The sequence below is a fragment of the Cherax quadricarinatus genome, chromosome 92, assembly GCF_038502225.1.
Source record: "Cherax quadricarinatus isolate ZL_2023a chromosome 92, ASM3850222v1, whole genome shotgun sequence".
NCBI classification, from domain to species: Eukaryota; Metazoa; Arthropoda; class Malacostraca; order Decapoda; family Parastacidae; genus Cherax; species Cherax quadricarinatus.
The window spans coordinates 4,315,480-4,329,307 of NC_091383.1; the positions used below are offsets into that span (position 1 = coordinate 4,315,480).

At 43.6% G+C, this 13,828-nt stretch overlaps 1 protein-coding gene across 10 annotated transcripts in view; it reads left to right on the plus strand.

The window, feature by feature from the left end:
• The window catches only part of LOC128698345 (protein bric-a-brac 2), a 330,205-nt gene that overhangs the window by 300,216 nt on the left and 16,161 nt on the right, over positions 1-13,828 (plus strand). For all 10 annotated transcript variants that reach the window (XM_070104473.1, XM_070104472.1, XM_070104474.1 and 7 more), the window contains 3 exons: positions 8,956-9,108; positions 11,608-11,726; positions 13,256-13,386. In XM_070104473.1, the coding sequence (XP_069960574.1) occupies positions 8,956-9,108; positions 11,608-11,726; positions 13,256-13,386 (403 nt within the window). The remainder of the gene's footprint in view (positions 1-8,955; positions 9,109-11,607; positions 11,727-13,255; positions 13,387-13,828) is intronic.

Genomic DNA, 13,828 nt, shown 5'->3' on the forward strand with positions numbered 1-13,828 from the left:
ATGAGTGTGGGAAAAATACATTATGTACAGTTCAGGACATTTATTAAAGGCAACGTTTCGCCACGAGTGACTTCTTTAGTACTAATACAGAGAAAACTAAGACAAGAGTATATATAGTGGCAGGAGTCAGGTGGCAGGTCGCGTGGGTGGTAGTAGTAGTAGTAGTAGTAGTAGTAGTAGTAGTGGTGGTGGTGGTGGTGGTGGTAGTATTTGTGGTGAGACGAGATCTCCCAGTCTGAAACACTGATCTCTCTCTCTCTCTCTCTCTCTCTCTCTCTCTCTCTCTCTCTCTCTCTTTTTTTTTTTTTTTTTTTTTTTTTTTTTTTTTTTTTTTTTTTTTTTTTTTTGTGTTTTTTTTTTTTTTTTTTACACAAGGTTTGACAAGGTTAAGGATCCCTAGCTTTATTGTCAAGCTATTTACAGGTTAAGGATTCCTAACTTTATTGGCAAGCTAAGAGCTGTTACCTACATCAGCTCATTTGAAAGCATTTTTATTGTTATGAGACATACAAGTAGGGAACAGGATGAAGTTGGAGCCATCTGTGGGCCAGCATTTTCATGTGATCAACTGACTTTATCTCGTTGACATCATTATGCTGTACGAATGTGTTCCATACTCGAGTCATCCTGGGTATGTATGATCTCAGATGGAGTGATGTTCTGGAGAAGGGTACAGCCAGAGTGAAGTTGTTGCTGGCTGCCCGTCTTGTGGTATAAAAGCTTGTTTCACACTGTCCTCGAAGTGGATCCAAGTGTGGTACTTTGACAATATTGACCTTGTACATAACAGTAAGGCCACCCACATCCCTCCTGTGTTGAAGGCTCTGCTGAAATGACAGATCTATCCAGGATGGGTCCAGGCGAGAGATGAGACTCCTTGCTCTGTTCTCTACTTTGTCAAGCAGTCGCAGATGAGAGGGGGGGGGGCAGGCAAACCAAGAAAGTGGAGCATACTCAAGGTGTGAGCGTACTTGTGCCTCGTACAGGATCTTGCAACCCCTACTGTCAAGCAGATGTGAGATACGGCGAAGTGTTGTAAACTTCCTGGCTGCCTTGTTTGCAAAATTTACAACATGGTTCTTCATGGTTAGTTTGGAGTCAAATTTCACCCCAAAGATACCAACTTCTTCTCCAGGTGCCAACACCCTCCCATTCATCCTTACTACTGCACCAGCATTACCATCATGGTGCCTAGAGATCATCATTTGCGTTTTCTCAGGTGCAAATGTTACTTGCCATCTATTTCCCCAAGCTGATATAGCTCTTAGCTGGTGATTGACGTAGCTTAGAGCAGCTGGCATTTCTTCTCTTGGATAAGTGAATGTCAGTGTACAGTCGTCTGCATATGCATGGGATTCTGGGATGAGATGAAGAAGGTCGTTGAAGTAGACATTCCATAACAATGGTCCCAGCACGCTTCCTTGTGGAACACTTGCCCCAATAGGAGTCTTGCTGATTCCGTTCCATTGAGAACTACACTTAGAGATCTACCATGAAGGTAATCACTGAGGAGACATAGTGTAGAACCTGCAATTCCCAGTGCTTGAAGTTTTGCTAAGAGGCCCTGGTGCCACACCCGGTCGAAAGCGCCAGCAATGTCCAGTGCTACCACACAGCTGACTTTGGATTCATCCAACGACTGGTGCCACTTAGTGGAGAGGTTTAACAACAGATCAGCAGCAGAGTAACCTTTTCTGAAGCCATATTGACGATCACAAAGTAGTGAGTGGTAGTCAAAAAACTCTGCCATTTGTCTTGAGATTATTGTCTCAAGGATCTTACCAGTGATTGACAGCAGTGACACTGGTCTGTAGTTGCTGATTTCTGCTCTGCTCTTCTTTTTGTGAACAGGGACTACATTTGCCTCTTTCCATAGAGAGGGCCATTTACACTGTACTAGGCAGTGCTGAAAGATGCGAGTTAGAGGTGCTGCTAGCTGGTCTGCACATCTCAGCAATCTTGAGCTCAACTTGTCTGGGCCCACAGCCTTTTCTTGGTCAAGCGATTTAAGAAGGAAATGCACCTCCTCCTGCCTTATTGTCACCACTAACAGTTTTGACACAGTTCTTGCAGCTAGCCAAGGAGGGTCCCTTGCTGGATCAGGAACTTGCATTTTGGTAGCAAAGTATTCAGCAAAGAGGTCCGCCTTCTCTTGACTACTAGTAGAGGTGGTCCCATCCTGTCGATTTAGAGGTGGAATAAGTTCATCAGGCAGATAACCTTGTCTGTCCTTGACCAGGGACCACCAGGTTTTGGAGCCTACCCTGCCTGATGCTAGCTTTTTTTTAGTGTCCACCTCCCATTTAGCAATGGCCCACTTTTGAACGTCACCCATATGCCTACAGGCTTGCCTGTGCAAGTTCCTGTTATAGGTGGTAGGATGTTTCTTATACCTTCGCCATGCTTTGTACTTAGCAGTAGCAGCCTCTCTACAACGAAAGCCAAACCAAGGCTGATCTGTAGGCTTCGTCACATATTGCCGGTGAGGAATGTGTTCTTGTTGCAGATTAAGGATGTGTCCAGTGAAGGCTTTCACTTGGTTGTCAACATCCCCCTGGAGAAGAGCATTCCAGTCGGTGGTGGCGAGCTCAGAGCAAAGGGCTGGCCAATTACCTCTTTCCCATAGCCAGGTTGTGCGTGTGGACTCCTCACCTCGTTCTGTTGGGATCTTAAGTGTGGTAAAAACAGCCTTGTGGTCAGACGATCCAACGTAGCCGAGGGGTTGACAAGTGACTATGCCTTCTGCCAGATCACTCACTACTGGGTCAAGGGAGGAGCCAGAGATATGAGTAGGGAAATCAACACAGTTTCTCATGTCAAACACTGCAAAAAGGTCATCAAAGTCCCTCTGTATAAGGTGCTGGTTGAGGTCACCAACAATTATGATATGTTGACAGTTGTGTTGTAGCAGAAGGGAGTCAATATTTTCCATTAGGAAGTTGATGGGGTCTGCATGTTGCCACTGAGGTCTGTACATTGCACATGCTAGTACAGAGGTACTAGTGTTTATGTTGCCACTGAGGTCTGTACATTGCACATGCTAGTACAGAGGTACTAGTGTTTATGTTGCCACTGAGGTCTGTACATTGCACATGCTAGTACAGAGGTACTAGTGTTTATGTTGCCACTGAGGTCTGTACATTGCACATACTAGTACAGAGGTACTAGTGTTTATGTTGCCACTGAGGTCTGTACATTGCACATGCTAGTACAGAGGTACTAGTGTTTATGTTGCCACTGAGGTCTGTACATTGCACATGCTAGTACAGAGGTACTAGTGTTTATGTTGCCACTGAGGTCTGTACATTGCACATACTAGTACAGAGGTACTAGTGTTTATGTTGCCACTGAGGTCTGTACATTGCAAATGCTAGTACAGAGGTACTAGTGTTTATGTTGCCACTGAGGTCTGTACATTGCACATGCTAGTACAGAGGTACTAGTGTTTATGTTGCCACTGAGGTCTGTACATTGCACATGCTAGTACAGAGGTACTAGTGTTTATGTTGCCACTGAGGTCTGTACATTGCACATGCTAGTACAGAGGTACTAGTGTTTATGTTGCCACTGAGGTCTGTACATTGCACATGCTAGTACAGAGGTACTAGTGTTTATGTTGCCACTGAGGTCTGTACATTGCACATGCTAGTACAGAGGTACTAGTGTTTATACAGAGCTTGAAGAACATCATTTCAAGATGTGTAGGGGTGGCAACATCAATGTGCTGGGCATGAACACTTTTAGAGAAGCACACAGCAACACCTCCTCCTTGCCCTTGCCTGTCTCTTCTCATCCGCAAATTCATTCATTCACCACCGCCACCGCCACCGCCACCGCCACCGCCACCGCCACCGCCACCTCCTCCTCCTCCTCCTCCTCCTCCTCCTCCTCCTCCTCCTCCTCCTCCTCCTCCTCTACCTCCTCCTCCTCCTCCACCTCCTCCTCCTCCTCCTCCTCCTCCTCCTCCTCTACCTCCTCCTCCTCCTCCTCCTCCTCCTCCTCCTCCTCCTCCTCCTCCTCCTCCTCCAATAATTATAATAAATCATCACCACCGTGGTCAACTTCATCATCATTCATCATTAACATTCCCTTCTTGCCCCTTCACCTCTTCCCTAGTGTGTTCTGACCTTCTCTACTTTCTCGCCTCAGTTGTGACTTGACAATGGTCCTGCATGGGGTCACACTAATGTTTCTCTCGGAAGAGGAGGGGGAGGGTGAGGCTTGGTTATTTTTAATTCATGGAGAGGTAAACCCATAGGGATCATACTGCATCAGAGGTCAGGGTTGACTCTTGTATGGTAATACCCACAAGCTGTGGGTAAACTCACCCACAAGCTGTGGGTAAACTCACCCACAAGCTGTGGGTAAACTCACCCACAAGCTGTGGGTAAACTCCCCCACAAGCTGTGAGTAAACTCCCCCACAAGCTGTGGGTAAACTCACCCACAAGCTGTGAGTAAACTCACCCACAAGCTGTGGGTAAACTCACCCACAAGCTGTGAGTAAACTCACCCACAAGCTGTGAGTAAACTCACCCACAAGCTGTGAGTAAACTCACCCACAAGCTGTGGGTGAACTCACCCACAAGCTGTGGGTAAACTCCCCCACAAGCTGTGGGTAAACTCACCCACAAGCTATGAGTAAACTCACCCACAAGCTGTGAGTAAACTCACCCACAAGCTGTGAGTAAACTCACCCACAAGCTGTGGGTAAACTCACCCACAAGCTGTGGGTGAACTCACCCACAAGCTGTGAGTAAACTCCCCCACAAGCTGTGAGTAAACTCACCCACAAGCTGTGAGTAAACTCACCCACAAGCTGTGAGTAAACTCACCCACAAGCTGTGGGTAAACTCACCCACAAGCTGTGGGTGAACTCACCCACAAGCTGTGGGTAAACTCCCCCACAAGCTGTGAGTAAACTCACCCACAAGCTGTGAGTAAACTCACCCACAAGCTGTGGGTAAACTCACCCACAAGCTGTGAGTAAACTCCCCCACAAGCTGTGAGTAAACTCCACCACAAGCTGTGGGTAAACTCCCCCACAAGCTGTGAGTAAACTCACCCACATGCTGTGAGTAAACTCACCCACAAGCTGTGGGTAAACTCACCCACAAGCTGTGGGTGAACTCACCCACAAGCTGTGAGTAAACTCCCCCACAAGCTGTGAGTAAACTCACCCACAAGCTGTGAGTAAACTCACCCACAAGCTGTGAGTAAACTCACCCACAAGCTGTGGGTAAACTCACCCACAAGCTGTGGGTGAACTCACCCACAAGCTGTGGGTAAACTCCCCCACAAGCTGTGAGTAAACTCACCCACAAGCTGTGAGTAAACTCACCCACAAGCTGTGGGTAAACTCACCCACAAGCTGTGAGTAAACTCCCCCACAAGCTGTGAGTAAACTCCACCACAAGCTGTGGGTAAACTCCCCCACAAGCTGTGAGTAAACTCACCCACATGCTGTGAGTAAACTCACCCACAAGCTGTGAGTAAACTCACCCACAAACTGTGGGTAAACTCACCCACAAGCTGTGAGTAAACTCCCCCACAAGCTGTGGGTAAACTCCCCCACAAGCTGTGGGTAAACTCCCCCACAAGCTGTGAGTAAACTCACCCACATGCTGTGAGTAAACTCACCCACAAGCTGTGAGTAAACTCACCCACAAGCTGTGGGTAAACTCACCCACAAGCTGTGGGTGAACTCACCCACAAGCTGTGGGTAAACTCCCCCACAAGCTGTGAGTAAACTCACCCACAAGCTGTGAGTAAACTCACCCACAAGCTGTGGGTAAACTCACCCACAAGCTGTGAGTAAACTCCCCCACAAGCTGTGAGTAAACTCCCCCACAAGCTGTGGGTAAACTCCCCCACAAGCTGTGAGTAAACTCACCCACAAGCTGTGAGTAAACTCACCCACAAACTGTGGGTACTGTCTTGTATGTACAGATAAAGACAACAGGGGCATGTTTTACCCTGGGTAGCATCTGGCTGTCTATGAGGGTTAAAGAAGCCACATTTGAAGGATATTTCTGGTGGGTTAGTCCAGACCAGAGGCTGCCTGGAGGTTCAAGATCTGATCAACCAGACAACTGAGAACCGTAACAGTGTCTCACTATAAGAGCGAATATTGCATACACAGTACTAATGGTATTCATACTGGCTATGTGACACTGACATTACTGACACCAGTAGTTTACATGTTAAGGGTATACAGGCAGAGAAACTTCTGTTTACTTTTTCCAGCTCAGCAATCTCACCTGACTTGAAGGTAGCTGTTATTATGCAGCAGTATTCCAGCCTGGAGAGAACAAATGACTTAGATATCGTTATTGGCTCAGCATCTCTTGTCTTGAAAGTACGAGTTATCTAGTTTATTGGTTTCCTTGTGGTGGGAATGACAACATTGTTGGGATCCTTGACTGTGAGATTTTCTGACATTATTACTCCCAAGTCTCGCACACAGTGAAATATTTCCTTATATAATGCCTTAATTTGTACATGTCTCCACAGGAGTGGGTCACCGTTCACACCAGTTTACTGCTAACAGCTCAGTATTAAATACTGCACAAGAAATATGATACCTGCTTCTGCATGCCTTCCATTGTAAATAATATTAATCATAATAGTATGTAATAATAAAACTCTTGTGTTTGGCTCCAGACGAGCCTGGTCCATGGCCAGGCTCCAGGAGCAGAAAAACTCACAACTTATCAGAGGTATATCAAAAGTAAAGGTCTTTAATTAAGGGTCCTTGTTCTTGGGTATAACAGCCCTCTCGGGCACTGAGGACAGCCCTGATGGGTTTTCTTTTGGGTCACTCCAGACTTATGGTTCCTCACCACAGTCTCAGGATGGTTGGCTTCCCCACCAGTAAGCGGTGTATCAGCCAGCTCAAGCTGACTTATTTCAGTACCTCATCCGAGCATCATCCTGCTTGATGGAATGTGACAGGCAAACATAGCTATCTTTTTGTTCCCACGGCCCCTCAGGGAAGGTTCCTTGATGTTGGTGAGGGGCTCTTGATTTAGGGAATTGGAACTGTGCTCCAGTTCCCCGAATTAAGCCTGAATGCCTTCCACATCCCCCCCCCAGGCGCTGTATAATCCTCTGGGTTTAGCGCTTCCCCCTTGATTATAATAATAATAATTTGTTCCCACGGTGTACCTATCATATACAATAAGGTAGCACCACACTGCTGATGTATCTATTTTTTTAAATAAAAATTAAATAATAGCTTTCAGCCGGTTGGATATAATGGAGAATATACTATATTCTTTCTCGTCCTGGTTCATTCTTCTCACAAGCATCTCTCTGAGCACCTTTCCCTATTGGGCATGAGATGCCTCTTATAGCCTCTTCTGGATGGAACTGGCCATGATACCCCTGGTCTTTGATACACCTTTAAAGAATTTCGAGAGTACATGTATATCTACTCTCTGAGCCCGGCCATGGGCCAGGCTCGTCTGGTGCTCACCTGGTCAACCAGGCTGTTGCTGCTGGAGGCCCGCTGCCCCACATATATCCATCACAGCACCCTCTTGAGATTCTCTCTCTTACTTACACCTTCCTCAACACTGTGGGACTAGTTAGTCAGCTTCATTGCTGCCCACAACTACATTCTTGCTGACTTCTTGCCTGCACCATCTCTAACCAGGCTTCTCTGAACTTCTATCTTATATAGGGTTACAATATCTCCTTAAACTTGCTGTCCTGTTCACCTAGCAGTAAGTAGGTACCTGGGTGTTAGTGGACTGGTGTGGGTGGCATCCTGGGGAACAAGATTGAAGGATCACAATAGAAATAAGACACAGTCCTTGATGGTGCACTGATTTTCTTGGGTTATCCTGGGTAGCTAACCCTCTGGGTTAAAAATCCCAACACGTGTTATTATATCTTTTCTTCCATGGTGGATAACTCTCCTAATCACCAGGAACCAAGAGGTAGAGCTCAGTACAGTTTGTGCCTTTGTGGCCTTTAAGTTTATTTAGATACAGGTACACATAAATACAGTTACACAAATTATCATATACAGTGGTACCTCGGGATACGAACTTAATTCGTTCCAGAAGGCTGTTCGAGTGCCGATACCGAACAAATTTGTTCCCATAAGGAATAATGTAAATTAGATGAATCTGTTTCAGACCCACAAAAATACACTTACAAAAGCACTTACATAAATTCACTTGCATAATTGTTCAAGTTTCGAGGTGTTGGTATCCCGAGGTACCACTGTATATGGTAACACATAAATTACCCAGGATAACACCAAAAAAAAAGTCAGTGACTTATTTCCATTGGCGTCCTTGTAATATCTTATTACAAGCTGAACTAAAATTTATCATTGAAATAATGGAGGAATTTAAATGTGATTCTAATATGTTATAGATTATTCCTTTCTGAAGTTAATCTAAACAGCCATTATTGCTGTTTAAAAGTGATTTGGAACCACCTTATTCCCAGGTCAAGAACTACAGTGTTCATGCCTGGCTTTCTCACTCTCCCCAGGAAGGAGTTATGACGCTCTGATTGGTTCCCTGAGAGAGACAAAGACCTCTTCTGTTGGCTATAGGCACCATACTTCATGTTCTATGATAGGGCTTTATAAATTATCAGTGAGTGAGTCCCATTCAGGTTATAAGAATAACAAAGGATTAACAACCCCAACAACAACAGTAATAATAATAATTATAATCTTAGTCTCACAGTCTGACCCAAGAACAGACTTTCTTGTTGGCTGATCAACCAGGTTACTAAGATATATATATTAAATAACATGCTATGTATCACTCCTTCAATGGTGGTGCCATGAGGCTAGTTAAAGTCTTTTGATTGAAGGAATTCGAACTGCCCTCCCAGTCCATATTTCAAACTCAATTAACTCCCATTCCTCTTCAGTTTTAACACTTTTCCGTGAAGATATTTAGTCTGTATTACAGTAGTTATTTTGTTTCAGGATTGCCGTCACAAGACATCCACGGTAGCGGGGAGTTCAGCCACAACAATGGTGAGGATGTACCTGTTGCTGTGTCTCCTGAACAGTACCTGGCAGAACAGAGCGAGAGAGAACCTACACCTCCACCTCCAACACCCACACCACAGAAACCAGGTACAGTGTGTAAGATTGCACTAGATCTACAGGTCTGTTATATTTTCTTACTGCCACATATCATGTGACTAGAGGAGCTCTGAAGTAGGCCTACTGGTTCATATTAGGCAGGTTTTTGTTGGTCCATGCTAGACACGTTCTACTGGAGATGAATTAGATACATGTGCAACATCTGGGTACATATTATTACTTGTAGATGTTTCACCATCCAGTGGCTTTATCATTATATTACATGGACATAACATGAAGACTGTAGAAATATATACAGCAAACTAGTGGAAGATAAGGTAATCAGTCCCTCAGCCTCGGAGCAGGTGATGAGCACCCTAGTCTTCAACATTTTAAAGCACAGGCAGGAAGACTGCTGCTCATATACTGGTGTCAGAGGTCGTGTAGCAGACAAAGACACTGTCGCTGGTAGGCGGGATTTCCCAGTTGAAGTGGGTCATGTCCAAGAGTTGGACCAGTTGTTAGCAAGTATGTTGTGGTCATGTCCCCTGCATTAAGATTCCACGATGTTGCTGTATCTAACAAGTTGAACATCGGTAGTATTCAGCACCGACAAGATGAATTAGACACATATGCAACATCTGGGTATCTTTACTTGTAGATGTTTCACCATCCAGTGACTTTATCAGTACAGTACATAGACATTCTGTACATCCTCTGACACCAGTATACAGTGGACCCCCGGTTAACGATATTTTTTCACTCCAGAAGTATGTTCAGGTGCCAGTACTGACCGAATTTGTTCCCATAAGAAATATTGTGAAGTAGATTAGTCCATTTCAGACCCCCAAACATACACGTACAAACGCACTTACATAAATACACTTACATAATTGGTCGCATTCGGAGGTGATCGTTATGCGGGGGTCCACTGTATAAGCACCAATTTTTCAGCCTGTTCTTCAGAGTCTTGAAGACTATGATACACATCATTTGCTCCTAGACTGAGGGACTGATTACTTCACATTCCACTAGTTTGCTGTGCAGTTTTCTGCAGTCTTCACATAATGCCCATGTATTGTATTGATAGTTGCTGGATGGTAAAACGTCTACAAGTAAAGATACCCAGATGTTGCAAATGTCTAATTCATCATCTTGTCAGTATTTAATACCACCAATAGACATTTTCTACTGGTCCATGCTAGGCAGGTCCTGCTGGCCCATGCTGCAGTGGAAGGTGAAGTTCCTACATTTATTTGGCATTAGAATAGTGGATAGTTAGTACACTATCATTGTATCGTGTTGTCAGAACCAATGACTATCCCGTTTTGAGTCTCCTTACCTTCGATACTTCCAGATTATTATATTCGAGGGGAAGTGCTAAACCCATAGGGGTCATACATCACCTGGGGAATGGGTGGTAGTCTGATATGAGCCAAGAAGAGAGTAGCTCCATCTCCTTGGATGAAGAGCTTTTTCACCAGCCCCAAGGCATTTGAAGGGTTATATCCCCCCGCGGAAAAGGCACTAAACACGTATAGGCTTCAGTGTGTCAGTTTCAACACTGAATGATTGATAAAAAAAAAGTTAACCAGTCAGCTGTTTTTTAAAGCCCCTCTATATTGTGCGAGTTTTTTAAATGCATTTACAAAGTCAAATTCAAAATTAAATAGCACATAGAAAAAACCTTCATAGTACAGTTTGTGCTATTCAGTTTTTGATGCTGTTGGAGTGTGAAGAGGTAAAATTTATGAAGGGATTCAGGGAAACCACTTAGCTGGACTTGAGTCCTGGAGGTGGGAAGTACAGTGTCTGCACTCACTCTGAAGGCAGGGTTGAGGATATTGCAGTTTTTAAACTGTAGTATTGGTATGCCTCTGACCAGACAGTGATGGAGTGAGTGATGATGAGACTTTTTCTTCTTTTTCGGGTCACCGTGCCTCGACGGGAAACAGCGAATGTGTTGAAAAAAATTACAAAAAATTCACGTTTTATAGAATTGCTTTATAAGGAAATCGAGTGTACCTGAGAACGTAAAACAGTAGTGAGTTTTTCAACATACCGGCTGTATCCCACCAAGGCAGGGTGACCTAAACAGAAAAATAAAAGTTTTTCTCTCTACATTTAGTAATTTATGCAGGAGAAGGGGTTACTAGCCCCTTGCTCCCGGCATTTTACTCACTTTTTACGAAAAAATACAGGTGCTTCTCGACTTACAATGGCTTGACTTGTGATATTTAGACTTCGTTGGTGGAAAAGCAATTACTTTGGAGATGAAACTTAAGATAATTACCCAGCATGAAGGTGGCAAGTCTTTAACTTGTAATTATTTACTTTTCAATTTTGGTATTTAGTTACAGTAATTATGTGTTTATTTACTTATTCATTGGCAGCAGTTATTTACTTATCATGTCATATTCATATTCGACTTATGATATTTTCGACTTACGATGGGTTTGTCTGAATGTAACCCCATTGTAACTTGAGGAGCACATGTTTACCTGGAAACCTGGAGTTTACCTGTAGTGATATCTTATTTTTCCTCACCAGAGAGTTACCAGTTACGACACAACAACCACCTGACCATCGTCCTGGAGGCTCTGGCTCGCGACGAGTCCTTCATGGACGTCACCTTAACGGCACAAGGACGCTCACTCAAAGCTCATAAGGTTTGCCGGCGTAATTTCTTACCCTTGTTTATATAAGAGGTTCTATCTTATAAAACAGCATAGTTAAAATAGCTTATGTTTTATTTAGCAAATTTAAACATGATTGTACACACAGTGGTAGTATATACAGTGGACCCCCAGTTAACGATATTTTTTCATTCCAGAAGTATGTTCAGGTGCCAGTACTGACCGAATTTTTTCCCATAAGGAATATTGTGAAGTAGATTAGTCCATTTCAGACCCCCAAACATACACGTACAAACGCACTTACATAAATACACTTACATAATTGGTCGCATTCGGAGGTGATCGTTATGCGGGGGTCCACTGTATTCAACTTTAGTTTTGCTCAATACTTGCTTTTTTCACATTTATGGAGTGTAGTGCTGTACAGTAATAACAAGATTGTAAAAAAATAATGGAATGGGTGGGGATTGAACCCATGGCAAGTGGCTTCTAAAATTCTAGGCCAGTGTGTTAACCACTGGGCCAGTTGGCTCTGATAAGATTCATCCAACTAGGTATAGTTCTGTACACCAGTTAGCATGGGCCACCACTGTGACCACAAATGCAAATTTTCACAGATTCATTTGTGGTTACAGTGGTGGCCCATGCTAACCTCCCTATGGTATATAGAAATATACCTAGTTGGATAACTTATTAGAACCAGCTGGCCCAGTGGTTAACACACTGGCCTGTGAGTTTTAAGACTCTCTTGCCATGGGTTCAAGTACCACCAGTTCCATGATTTGTTGTAGAGTACTATCAGTATTTTTCCACAAGCTGTACAGTTCTGGAACCATTCTTTCACTCACATTAACACAAAAAAAATATAGCGTAAATTTTTGTAAAAATTTTGACATACAATGTGGTTGTTTTAAATGCAATTAAAAAAGTGCATCTGAAATTGAATAACACACTATGAAGGCTCTGCCATCCACTCTTCACTTTTGGATATATTTGTTCAATCGCATTTACAAATAGTTGTACTATATAGAAGAGTTTTATAAGAGAGTTTATGGTACACAGCCTGTACTGGTAATCTGGCTTACACCGTTGCTTTAGAGAACAAAGTCACAATACCATGACTGGAACAACGCACAAAAAAAACTGCACGAAGTAGAATGAAACTACAACGATGCTTTGGTCTACAACGATGCTTTGGTCTACAACCCCTCAAGGAAGGTTCCTTGATGTTGGTGAGGGGCTCTTGATTTAGGGAATTGGATCTGTGCTCCAGTTCCCCGAATTAAGCCTGAATGTCTTCCACATCCCCCCCCAGGCGTTGTATAATCCTCCGGGTTTAGCGCTTCCCCCTTGATTATAATAATAATTTGGTCTACAACGATGCTTTGGTCTGACTTGGACCATTAACTGGTCTTTCATTCTCTGTGTTGGTTATTTGTGTACTGTTGCTGCTACTTGCCTACGTCATATATAGGTCCCATAGCCACTTGGATAAGGAATTTGTGCATTGTTCCAGTCGTGATATTGTGCCATTTTGTTCCTAATGCCACTTTGTATTGCAGTCTGTGTTGTCAGCTGTCAGCCCATACTTCCGAGGAGTGTTGCGAGACAACCCCTGTCAGCACCCCATTATCATCATGCCTCGAGATGTGCGCTTCGAAGAACTCTTCAGTATTGTTAATTATATATACAAGTAAGTTCCCCAGACTGTCATTCATTGCTTGATCTTATCTGATGGCTGCTTGAATGTTGCATCTTGTCTTGCGATGGCACGCTCTCGTTGCAGAGAGTGAAAAATATATATACACAGAGCAAGTTGTTGTTTTACTCTATATAGAGTTTTATTACAGTGAAACATTGTTATAATGTTTAACTCTGTATAGAACTTTATTATGGATTAAAGGTCATAATATTTTGCTCTAAAGCTTTCGTAGAGTGAAATAATGACACTATTTTCCTCTGTATAGAGCTTTATCACAGAGTGAAACAGTCATAACAGAATGAAAGTCATAACGTTTCTCTCTATATAGAGCTCTATCATAGAGTGCAACATTGTCCCAAGAGATCTTTATATTCTGTGCATGCTACAGTCAAAAAAAAATTTTGGGTTTACCTAAGTAGCCGTCTCCTACGAA